Below are 11783 nucleotides of genomic sequence, written 5' to 3'. Positions count from 1 at the left end.
TGGAGCGGGGAGGGGGAGAAGAGGAGGGGCGGGACGAAGAGGGACGGGGCGAGAGGGGGCGAAGAGGAGGAGTGGAGCGGGAAGCGGGGGAACCAGGAGGGGCGGGGCGAGGGGGTGCGAGGAGGAGGAGGAGGGGTGGAGCGGGGAGGGGGCACCAGGAGGGGCGTGGCGAGGGGAGGAGGGGCGGAGCGGGGAGGTGGAAGGGGATAGGGTGGGGCGGGGCCGCACGCGCTCCTCCCGGGGGCGGGCCTCAGCGCCTGCCAGTCAGCCCCGGCTGCCGGCGCTGCGTGCCCGGGCTGGGGCCCCACCTCCGCCCCCCTTTCTTCTCCAGGTCCTTATCCTCCGCCCCCTGCCCGCCATCGGAGACGAGCCCGTCGGCTCGCTGGAGGTGCCTCATCCGTCTCTGGCCCGCGGACCGCCGGGGTCCGAGGGAGTGGCGCGCAGGCGCGGGAGCAGCCCCTGCCTGGAGAGAGGCCGCGTGCCGCCGCCGCCGCTATGGGAGCCCGAGTGTCGCGGCAGGACTTCGAATGGGTCTACACGGACCAGCCGCACGCAGACCGCCGCAAAGAGATCCTGGGTGAGAAGGCCGGCCGCCCCGGCCCGTTATGTAGGAGCCTCCTTCGCGCCTCCTCTCGCCCCCGGGATCGATTCGGCTCAAACCGCGGAGCCTGGGCGGCGGCGAGCACCGAGCGCTTCCCTCCGGGGCTGGAGCCCGTTACCAGCCGCGCCCCAGGCCCTGCGCGGGGCCCTTCCCCCGCTTCCCGACCGTCCCCATCCTGCCTGCCGGGGGAGGGAAGGGGCGTCGTCCGGGGCCCGCCCACCGTCTCCCCCCGGGGCTTGGCTGGGTCCGCGGCCCTGGCGCCCGCCCAACCATCCCTTTCCCCTCCCCCTCTGGCAGAGAGCGTGGCCCCGGGAGGCCGCGGGCCCTGGCCGCAAGCTTCCTTCCCCCCATCCCACACATCCTTTTGTGCCCTGCCCGAGATTAGTGATGAGGCCTGGGGAGGAAATGAGAGGGAGCTGAACCTCCAAGCCAGCCTCCAAGGCCGATGTTCTGGCGCTGGAGTCATCCCGCTGCCCGAAACGTATTAGTCATCCCTCCCCTTCCCTGCTGCAGAGCTCCTGGGGTGGAACCTAAGGTCCAGCTGCCTCCCTCCTGTCAGTTAGCAAATCGATCTTCTGGGAGCTTCAAAATAGGTGCAGAGATGAGAGATCGGTGAATTGACAAGTTCCAACCCAGAGAGACTTAATGGTCAAAGCAAACTGGTGATGTATTTTGCTTTTATCAGCATCTCACAGGCGTGCTAGGACCTGAATTTGGGCTTGCTTTCGTGTCATTTACTGACCAGATAACATGAAGATGCCTGTCTTAGAACAGAACTTTTAGCTCAGTATCCTTTCATACATGTTAGGATTATTGGATGGCCCCATGTAGGCGAATTCCTTCATCTTACAGAGGAAAGAAACTGGAAACCCAGAGAGGAAATCAGTCACTCAATGAAGAAACATTTATTGTGTACCAGGCATTGTACTAAGCAGTAGAGATACAAAAAAAAAGGCGCAGAAGACATCTCCTGCCTTCAAGAAGCTTACAATCTAATGGGGGAGACAACATGCAAACAGTTATATACAAAGCAAACTATATACAGGATAAGTCGGAAATAACTAAGAGGGAAAGCACTGGAATTAAAAGGGGTTAGGGAAGGCTTCCTGTAAAAGGTGGCATTAAATGAAGTCATCAAGGTAACAAGCATTTATTAAGCACTATGTGCTGAGCACTGTGCTAAATTGAGAAATAAATTGGGTAAGTTTGGACCAAATCTGGCCTAGAAGCCACTTCCTCCGTTTTCAAAAGTGATCTTTTGCCCTTCACTAGCTCTTGCTTAACTTTCAAGAGTAGAATAAGGGAAGCAGTATGCCACAGTTGGGACCACAGCTATGTGGGCACTGTGCTAAATTGAGAAATAAATTGGGTTAAGTTTGGACAAAATCTGACCTAGAAGCCAGTTCCTCTGTTTTCGAAAGTGATATTTTGCCCTTCACTAGCTTTGCTTAACTTTCAAGAGTAAAATAAGAGAAGCAGCATGACACATTTGGGACCACAGCTATGTTTGGAGTCATTGGAGGACCTCTATTCAAATTCCAGCTTTGCCACTCTATTGCCACGCCACCTTAAGAAAGTAATTTCGTTTCTCTGCACCTAAGTTTCCTCTTCTGTCAAAATGGTGGGGTTGGACACAGTGGCCTTTGAGGTTCTTTCCAGCTCTAAATATTAAGTTGATCTGCGTGTGTTTGTTTGACTAGTGGTGGCCGTTAAGATGTGTATAGAGTATTTTTTGTCCAAGAGTTTTTTCTACAGTTAACCTGTATTAAAAAAATTAATGGATGAGAAATTGACATGGACAATTTCTGTCCCTGACAATAATTTAGTTTTGTTTTATTTTTTCCCCTAGACTTTCCCCTCAATGTTACCACCAAGGACGTACATATAACATATCCACCCTTAAGTGCTTCAGATCCCTAAGAATCCTACTTAGGATTATAATTATGTTTGCAGTTGGGTTTTTTCCTTTTTCCTTTTCATTAAAAACAGTTTGGAGAAGATTTTAGACCCTCATTTAGAATGTATTTTGCATGTTTTTTTAAACAAATTTTAATGATATCTTTTGTTTTTATTATCACTTTGTTCAACTAAATGAATGTATTGGGTTAAGCATCTGTCAGTTTAAAAACCATAGAGGAGGTAAATGCAACAAAGCTTCATATTTTATATATTTGGTAAGGATTTTCCAAATATTGGGAATTGGCTACCTGTTTGATAAAATACTTAGAGAACACATGTACAAGACATATGTGGGATCAAATAAAAGTGAATAAGGCATGGTTTTTACCCTCAAAGAAACTGAAATGTAGCTAGGAAGATAAGACAGATACCTAACTTTTAAAAAATTGTGTAGATTTAATATTAACAAAAGGGAACTATCACAATAAGGTATAAGATAGACAATAAACCTGAAAAATCAAAATTGTTTTTTTTCCTTGTTAAAATGTTGACTTAAAGATAGTTTCAACAAGTCTAAAACAGAACTCCTCTTCACACTCCCTTCCCTCATCACATGCCATTCTTCTTAATTTTCTCTTTTTTGGGCTATGGTTAAACCGTCATCTCTTCCCTCACCCTAACTCCACTACAACTAATTGCCAAATTCTCACCTCAGTTGAACCTCTACATAGTCTCTGGATTCTCCCACTACTCTGTATACTTCCCACCTGGGTCAGATCTTTCCACTTCTTGGCTGAGCTCTGCCAGATATTTCCTGTATAACCTTAAGCAGGTCACTTCAGCACTCCCAAGTCTCAGCTTCTTCAACTAAATTAAGGTGTTAAACTGGATGTTTTCTAAGCGTAGCCCTTCCAACTTTAAATCTATGATCCTTTTGTATTCGCCTTCTGATCTCTCAGCCTCCAGCCTCTACCTCTCCATTATACTCAAAATAGTATTTCTAATGTTCTGCTATGGTCATCTTCCATGTTCAGGGGCAAAAAAAAAGCTAGTTTTTCCACTTGGGTTGTCTGGAACACTCTGAAAGACTTGTTTTATCAGAAAGATCCAGTCTCTTGAGAAAATCCTGTTGTCATCCCAAGACAAATACAGTCACTGCTTTCAGCCTTGAAGCAATTTTCTTTTGTTCAGGTAGTGCTTTTGTGCATAGAAGAGAGTAAAGCATATCAATATCACAAATTATAGGATGATAATTTAGAGCTGTAAGACACCTTAGAGCTCATTAAGGCCATCCCTTTCACTCTAAAGTTGAAAGAACTTGCCCTGGGTAACACAGGTAGGATGCCACAGTCTTTGAACTCACTTTCTCTGACTCCATATCCAACATACAGCTAGATCCAGATTATTGTGAATAATGTTTTTCCATTAGTGGTTAAATGTATTCTCCTTTGAACATTTTGGTGACTTAGAAGAAAAGTGTGGACCATATAAGAGTAGAGTCAGAGGCAATGATAGGGATGATGGGGCCCAGGGTAGGGGGCTAGAAAGTGGAAATGGAGGAGGAGGAGTACAGAGTCTGTTCTAGTCTTTACAATTCTCATTCTTCTCATCTGCAGAAGTTGACTTTTTCTACTAGTATACCCATCTTGAAATACAGAGGGTTTTTTTGTTTTGCTTTGTTTACTTTAAACATTTTTTTCAAAATTTACTGTTTTGTATGTTGAACACCAAAGACAAGAATAAAACAGATCAAATTACAGTGTCATGCCAAAATCTTAAATAAATATGATTTTAGAATCAACATTTTAGAGCTGCAGGTATTTTTAAAAATCAAAAGTCACCTATTCCAATTCCATTCATTTTGCAGATATGGAAACTAAGGTTCAGAGAATTTGATTGATTTGCTTAAAGTTGCACAGCCATTTAGTAGAATTCCATGTAGTGAGAAGAGCATTGAGTCAGGAGAAGCCTGGGTTCAAATCTCACCTCTAACTGGCACCACCCCAGTTTCCTCTTCTGTAACTCATTACAATTTTGCTTTTAAGAGGCAGACATTTGAGACCTCTATGACCCTGGGCAAGTCACTTAATCTCTGCCTACTACAGTTTGATATCTTCTAAAATGAGGATAATAATAGTACTTAACTTTCCAGTGTTGTTGTGAGGATCAAATGAGAAAATATTCGAAGGGCTTGGCAAACCTTAAGCACTATGTAAATACTAGCTATAAGGATCAAATCAGGTAGTGTTTTAAGTACAATAAAGCACTACATAAATGTCAGGCATTGTTTTATTTATCTCGGTTATTAGTATTGTAGAACAAAGACTCTCTGACACCAGGCCAGGCTGTGTGCACTACATTGAGTCTAAAGTTTGTTCTGAAAATTCAAATGTGAGAGTTCATTTAGTTTGGAGCGCTGATCTATTTTTAGTATTTTTTCTCTTGTTCCTAACTTTTTTTTTTCCTTCTCTTCGCAGCCAAGTATCCAGAAATAAAATCTTTGATGAAACCGGATTACAACTTGATCTGGATTGTGATTTTGATGGTTCTTGCACAGTTAGTTGCATTTTACTTAGTAAAAGACTTGGACTGGAAATGGGTTATGTTCTGGGCTTACGCCTTTGGCAGCTGCATTAGTCATTCAATGACCTTAGCTATTCATGAGATCTCTCATAACCTGGCATTTGGCCACTGCAATGCTCTTTGGAACCGGTATTTTGGAATATTCGCAAATCTTCCTTTTGGCGTTCCATACTCTATTTCCTTCAAGAGGTACCACATGGATCATCATCGATACCTAGGAGGGGATGGCGTTGATGTGGATATTCCCACCAATTTCGAGGGCTGGTTTTTCTGTACTCGTTTTAGAAAATTTTTATGGGTTATTCTTCAGCCACTCATTTATGCTTTTCGACCAATGTGCATCAACCCCAAACCAATTACTTATTTAGAAGTTATCAATCTGTTGACTCAGTTGAGTTTTGACATTTTTATTTACTATTTTTTTGGAATCAAATCTCTTGTATACGTGTTTGCAGGTTCAGTACTTGGCCTAGGTTTGCACCCAATTTCTGGACATTTCATAGCTGAACATTACATGTTTTTAAAAGGACATGAAACTTTTTCTTATTATGGACCTCTTAATTTAATAACCTTCAATGTAGGTTATCATAATGAACATCATGACTTTCCCAACATTCCTGGAAAGAACCTTCCATTGGTAAGTCTTTGCTCATTTGTTAAGGCTGTTTGTTTCTATGTGTAACTAGGAGCATTTAGAATGATTACTCCTGATTTACCTAATTTGGACAGGAATAGTGTCAAATAGGTTTTTATAATCTTAGCTACTTATTTTAAGAATCCCAAATTGTGTATGAAGAAAAGAGTACTTCAATAAAGGTCAGTGAGGAATAAATTTCCATCTTTCCAGTTTGGTTTATGCAGTTGTTTTGTGTTTAGCTTTCTCTCTGACTAGTTGATGAGTAAGACAAAAAAAGCCTTTGCCACTAGCAGGAGAGTACTCAATGAGATTTAAAGAGGGACTCTGGTAAGACAAATCAGTTTTTCTGAACAATTGTCAAAAGCCAGAGTTTCCCATTCTTAAAGTACTAATAGTATACAGGCCTTTAGAGAGGCCAACATAGGCTTGTAGGATTGAGAACTGGAAGTGACTTTACTGATCATGGAGCCCAGCTCCCTCCTTTTGCTGATAAGGAAACTGAGGCTCACAAGTGAAGTGACTTGCACAAGGTCATCATTTTGTCCTTTGACTTGAAGAGGATCAGTGATATCTTGATTGTTGTGTGAATTTGATTTGAGTGAGGCAGAGTTGCACAAAGTTGACTTGCCCAAGCTCACACAACTACTAAATAGCAGGCTGCAGTTTGAACCCTTAGTTAGGCGTTTGGCTCCAAATCTAGCACTTTTGCCACTACACCACAACGCCTTTCCTCTGCTGGCATCTTGTGGTCAGAAGTGATTGAGAAATTCCTAGGCTCCACTAATCATAACCACCTCTAACTAGATAAGACAGTTTGAAGAACTTTGAGAGCTGTTATTATGGGTTTAAATATAACCATGCAAAAAGTTTTGAGTTCTGAGCCTTCCAGGCAAAAGTCCAAAAACTACCGCCTAACTGAAAGGAAATAAATACCTGTAGATTAGAAGAATTTAGAACATCTAAAGAATCTACTCCTGTATGCCAAACTTTCTTGGAGAAGACTAGACAATTCAGAAATGTAAAGTCTGGATTAGCAATCGTTACTTCACTTTACCACCTAATCAGCCTCCGTTTAAGAAGGGGGAGCTGTCCTTCATAATTGGGCTCCCTGGAAGCAACTTAAATATTTGTCTCCATTTGGTAGGATCTAGCTTGGTTTTCTCTTTTCTCTCCAGAGTGATTTATTTTCTGCCTAATAGATTCCATTGCTTTAAAGACATTAAAGGAGGTTTCTATCATTTGGATGAGTAATTAGGTCAATTTTTTTTGTTTTGTTTAGTTTGTTTTACTGCTGGTGAAATCTTAAAACAGCAAAGCAGTTGTGGTGTAATCTAAAACCATTATGCAGCTACTCTGTCATTATAGCCATGTGCAAGTCTGAATAGCAAATGTGTGAGGCCAGTCTTTCAGCTTTGTACTTTTGTTTCCTCTTCTCTAATGAGTGAAATGAATTCTTTTTTTTTTCTTTATGGTTCAACTAGAAAAGCTCAGCACATTTTGAATTGAAAATTTCTGAGAGATATCACTTTTCTCATAATCTACCGACCTTGTATACTGTGGAAACTTGGTCTAGTTTAGGTAGAATTAGCATTTTGATCAGTGTTAATTGTCACCAAATGCAGTGATACCAACAAAGATTCCTAACTTCCTACTCTGCCCTGTCTTCTCTGTCCTAATTAAAGTGGATGACTTCCTAGGAATTTTCTGATCTTCCCCACAAATAAAAGAACATAGTCTCTGGCTCTATGGATAGAATGCTGGACCTGGAGCCAGGAAGACCTGAAGTCAAATAGAACCCTGGGCAAGTAAAGTAGCTTCTGTTTGCCTTAGTTTCCTCATCTGAAAAATGAAGACATCAATAGTACCTACTTTCTAGAGTTGTTATAAGGATCAAATAAAATAATATTTGTAAAGCACTTAGCACAATGCCTGGCACATAGTAAGCATCATGTAAATGTTAGCTATTATTGTTATTAGTTCTCCTGGACTTGTTGCAGCTAGCAGTTCTCTCATTTGAATTAGAAAAGAAGAAACAAGTTTATAGAGTTAAAAGACTTGCCCAAAGTCTTGGCTCCATTAGACCTAGGATCCGGATCTTCTTAGTCTTAGCCCATATTTTAAAAAGTGTTGTGAAAAAAGCACTGAGCTTAAAGGTACAAAATGGGGTTCAATGATAATTTTAATTTAGTATTTTGGCTTATTGTCATAATTTTAAAGTTCCACAGATGTTTTGGGAGTTATTTTGTATAATATTAGGTCACTAATATTTGAAACTCAATTGAGGGGCTAAAATTAAGAATTAGATAGAGTAACATCTTGCTACCTTTTGCAGACTTTCATCACATAATCAAAATTTTGCTATTCTTGCATTCCTAGGGAATTTCAGAGTATAAATGTCATTTTATCTTTATTTTTTTGATCCTCAGTTCTTTTAATGAACGATTGGGAATCACCTAGATCAGATTTGTTTATGCTTAAAATTGCAGAATTGTGTGATTTACTGTTTGTTAAGATTTTGAATTTATTCAGGATTGATGTAGGGACTATTTTCTGACCCCAGCACTGCCTACTTAGCATGGTACCTTGCACTTAGAAGGTACGTGTTACTTTTCTAATAAGTCTTTCTTCAACAAACATTTATTGTGAGTTTACTAGGTACTGTACTAAGTTTTTGGGATACAAAGAGAGGCAGAAGCATGGTCCCTGCCCTCAAGAAGCTCACATTCTAATGAAAGAGACAACATGCTGTTAACTGTTCATACAACATATATATACATTGTAAATGGATGGTAATCTCAGTGGGAGGGCACTTTGGGGAAAGGGAACTCTACGTGTGACCTTTTGATGAGGGTAGATCACTGAATCTTAAGAGTAACTACTCTAAGACTTGTGGTTCTCAAAGTGTGGTCCAGGCCTTTCAGGAGGAGGGTCCATGAGATCAACACAATTTTCATAATAATATAAAGTTTCCAGTTATTTTTTAAAAGTTTTGTTTGTTTTTAAAATTTATTAAATTTTAATAATATGCTAAATGTTGATAGACATGAACCACATAAACAAAAGCTCTTTAAAGGTCCTCAGTTAATTTCACAAGTATAAGGGATCCTGAGACCTAAAAGTTTGAGTACCACTGCTCTAAGACACTCTAAGCTGCTTACTTCCTTCCCAAAGAGAAGGTAACTTCTGTTGCACCTTTGTAGAAAAAAAAATTTTATAGGACTTTTGGATAGTTAGGAGAATAAAACTGAAGCAGGAGCCTTCTGAAGGGTGTTGGAAGGACCTTAGTAGTGCCTGAATTTGTGCCTTGGGGGTATGTATTAATCTTCCAGCCACCTACCAGGAAGTATTGTGAATAAAAATAAACATTTACATTATGATAATCTCTCTTTTCCATGCAACTTATTGTCCCTGCCTTACTTAATTTCCTTGGTGCACCTTTTATTTGCTTTGTTGGTGTTTATTTGTGGATCCAAATCTAATTCTAGGAAATTGAAATTATATTAAATGGTCCAGCAGCCAAATCTTCTTCATCCTACTCAGTCCCATGAGTTTTCAAATTAACCACAAGAAGTATTTCTTAAGGCCTATGGTATGAAAGGCACTATGCTAGGGACACAAAAATAAAATGAAAAATAGTCCATTGTACCCCAAATGTTGACTAGGCTTGGGGCAGGGGACTGAGTTATGTCTGTCTGTGCAAAGACTGGTAGTGAAATTACTGAAAATGATTGCTCATTTTCTAAGAAGAGATATTCGAAACTTCAGAAACTCCAGACCTGACCATTGCCCAGTTTCTTTTTTCTTCTAGGTGCTTACTGGTAACTTAGTTTGAAGTCATAGTAGTAACACCAGTAACTAACTAGCTAATTTTTGGTGCCACCACTCCCCTCGACAACCTCCACATTCCTCCATTTTGCTAAAGAGGCTGTCTGAGTCTTTCTGGACAGATTTACTATTGTAATGCAAACCACTTTGAATTTAGCTTTGTGTTCTGAAGTTAACTTTAGCTTTGAGACTGTCTAGCCTGCCCTACAATGTATTTGAGCCTTTAATCCCTAAAACAAGTGAAAACATTTTAATATTTTGATCAAGACCTGTTAATCATATAAAATGTTGGTACTGTATATAATGCCTTATCTTTTAAATATATATGTTGGGGTTTTTTGTGTTTTTTTTTGTTTGTTTTTTTTTACTGCAGGTGAAAAAAATAGCAGCAGAATATTATGACAACTTGCCCCAGTACAACTCCTGGATAAGAGTGCTCTATGATTTTGTGATGGATGATTCTATCAGTCCCTATTCTAGAGTGAAGAGACATCTAAAGGGAGAGGTGAAACAGGATTAATATACCAAACAAAGGAGAACTCTTCATGGTAGCTTTAAAAATGGCTTACACATATGTATATTACTTCCCCTCATATTTATATTTTGAATTATTAAACTTAAGACTAAGGAGATTTGGAAGCTGCCCGTGTACAGTTTCCAAATAGGAGCTCTACAAGAATTTTCAAAACTCTAACTTGATTTAAACTAATTAACATGCTTCTCCTGTGTCAAATTTTCACCTGTGTGACCTAAATAAAACCATGATTCAACTTGCTTCTGTGCCGTTACATGTAGTTTTTAAAAACTGTATTTAGCAGTGTTAACATTTTTGGGGAAGCATATTGTAAAGAAAAAAAAAACTTTTAAGAAGCTCTGTTTCTATTAACTCACTGCCCATTTCATTCATCTGTTTATTGCCTTCATTGTGTGCAGGGAATGGTCATTATAAAGTTGAGCTTAAACGCACATTTAATAAACTGGATTATTAATCATACCTATTTCTTCACTTCTTGCTTTTACATTGCTCAGTAAAGGGGTGGGGGAGGGGACTAAAATCATAGCTCACTAAGTCACAAATAACAGTAATTGGAACTTTAGAAATACTAAAAGAGAGGTCCTTAGTGTAAGGAAAAAAGCAGATTGAAAATAGTTTTAATGTATGTTTTGCTGAATCAGTGCCTTTAAAAGGTTTAGGGCTGGGCTAATCATTTTTGCATTCATGTTAAGGCAACATTCATCAGTCAATAAATATTAAGTACCTACTATATGCCAGCCACTATGCTAAGCTCTTTGGATACGAAAAGAGGCAAATAACAGTCCTTGCCCTTAATGAGCTTAAAATCTAATGGGGGAGATAACATATTTGGCTGCTGAAAGGTGCATTTAATATGATAATTTCGTTTTCCTAGAATTACATTTGGATCCACAGATAAACAACAAAGCAAATAAAAAGGAATCCAATAAGGTAGTATGGAAAAGTAAAATTATCATAATGTGAATGAGTATTCTTGGGAACTGTGACAAAATACTTCCTGGTTTGTGGTGGGATATTAATCCATATCCACAGGGCACAACTTTAGGCACTACTGAGATCCTTCAAACACAGAAAGCAAGCTATGTACTGTGAACCATGAACCCCACGAATCCCAATTTGAAACATAGTCTGCTTTAAGAAAGAGACAAATGAAATTGGGGTACATGCGTCCACAGTTTAATTTCTCAAAGTGGCTTGACATACATTGGGATTTCAGTCCAAACCTGGGTCTCCCTAAGGGGACCAGTTCAGAACTGGCTCAGTTTAGGATTTTGGGGTACAGCTTTATATGCCCTTTAAAGAAGAAGTGTTCCCAAAGGATGCAAATCAACCGTGATTGGTCAACATAGTAGGAAGTAGGTCATAATGAAAATGGCGTCTTGAGTACGTGCTTTAGATCACAGTCCACAGGGAGTGTCGCTTGCCATCAAAGGGAATACCACCCCTAGTCTTGGAAGTCTGTCCACCCAAACCTGAGTAGGATAAAATCAGTTCAGGACTGGGTTGAAGTTTGACCAAAATAAGAAGATTCGATGCAATCTCATTATCAGAGATGTCCTGGAGAACTTTGATCAGAAGGCTGACAGGGAGCTCTGAGTCTCCAGTACACAGACTACCAAGAGAAATAATTTTTAACAGTACAGAATAAGTAGGATATAATTAACAGAAATAAGGCCCTAGAATTGATGAGTTGGGAAAGCTTC

At 40.3% G+C, this 11783-nt stretch overlaps 1 protein-coding gene across 1 annotated transcript; it reads left to right on the top strand.

Moving 5' to 3' along the window:
- The first annotated feature begins 441 nt into the window (after positions 1-441).
- On the top strand, positions 442-10539 carry LOC114049866 (sphingolipid delta(4)-desaturase DES1). Its single transcript, XM_027871310.1, has 3 exons — positions 442-577; positions 4978-5720; positions 9919-10539. The coding sequence occupies exons 1-3, from the start codon at positions 496-498 to the stop codon at positions 10063-10065; spliced, it is 972 nt and encodes a 323-aa protein (XP_027727111.1). The 5' UTR covers positions 442-495; the 3' UTR covers positions 10066-10539.
- Positions 10540-11783: the final 1244 nt, after the last annotated feature.

This window comes from Vombatus ursinus, unplaced genomic scaffold (genome assembly GCF_900497805.2).
Source record: "Vombatus ursinus unplaced genomic scaffold, bare-nosed wombat genome assembly UNPS02014798.1, whole genome shotgun sequence".
Lineage (NCBI taxonomy): Eukaryota > Metazoa > Chordata > Mammalia > Diprotodontia > Vombatidae > Vombatus > Vombatus ursinus.
The sequence above is the reverse complement of the archived record's forward strand: the minus strand, read 5'-3'. Positions and strand labels throughout refer to the sequence as shown.

Coding starts and splice junctions, on each gene's coding strand:
- LOC114049866 (XM_027871310.1), top strand. CDS start 496: ATGGGAGCCCGAGTGTCGCGGCAGGACTTCGAATGGGTCTACACGGAC. Junction 578..4,977: donor CCGCCGCAAAGAGATCCTGG/GTGAGAAGGCCG, acceptor TTCTCTTCGCAG/CCAAGTATCCAGAAATAAAA. Junction 5,721..9,918: donor CTGGAAAGAACCTTCCATTG/GTAAGTCTTTGC, acceptor TTTTTACTGCAG/GTGAAAAAAATAGCAGCAGA.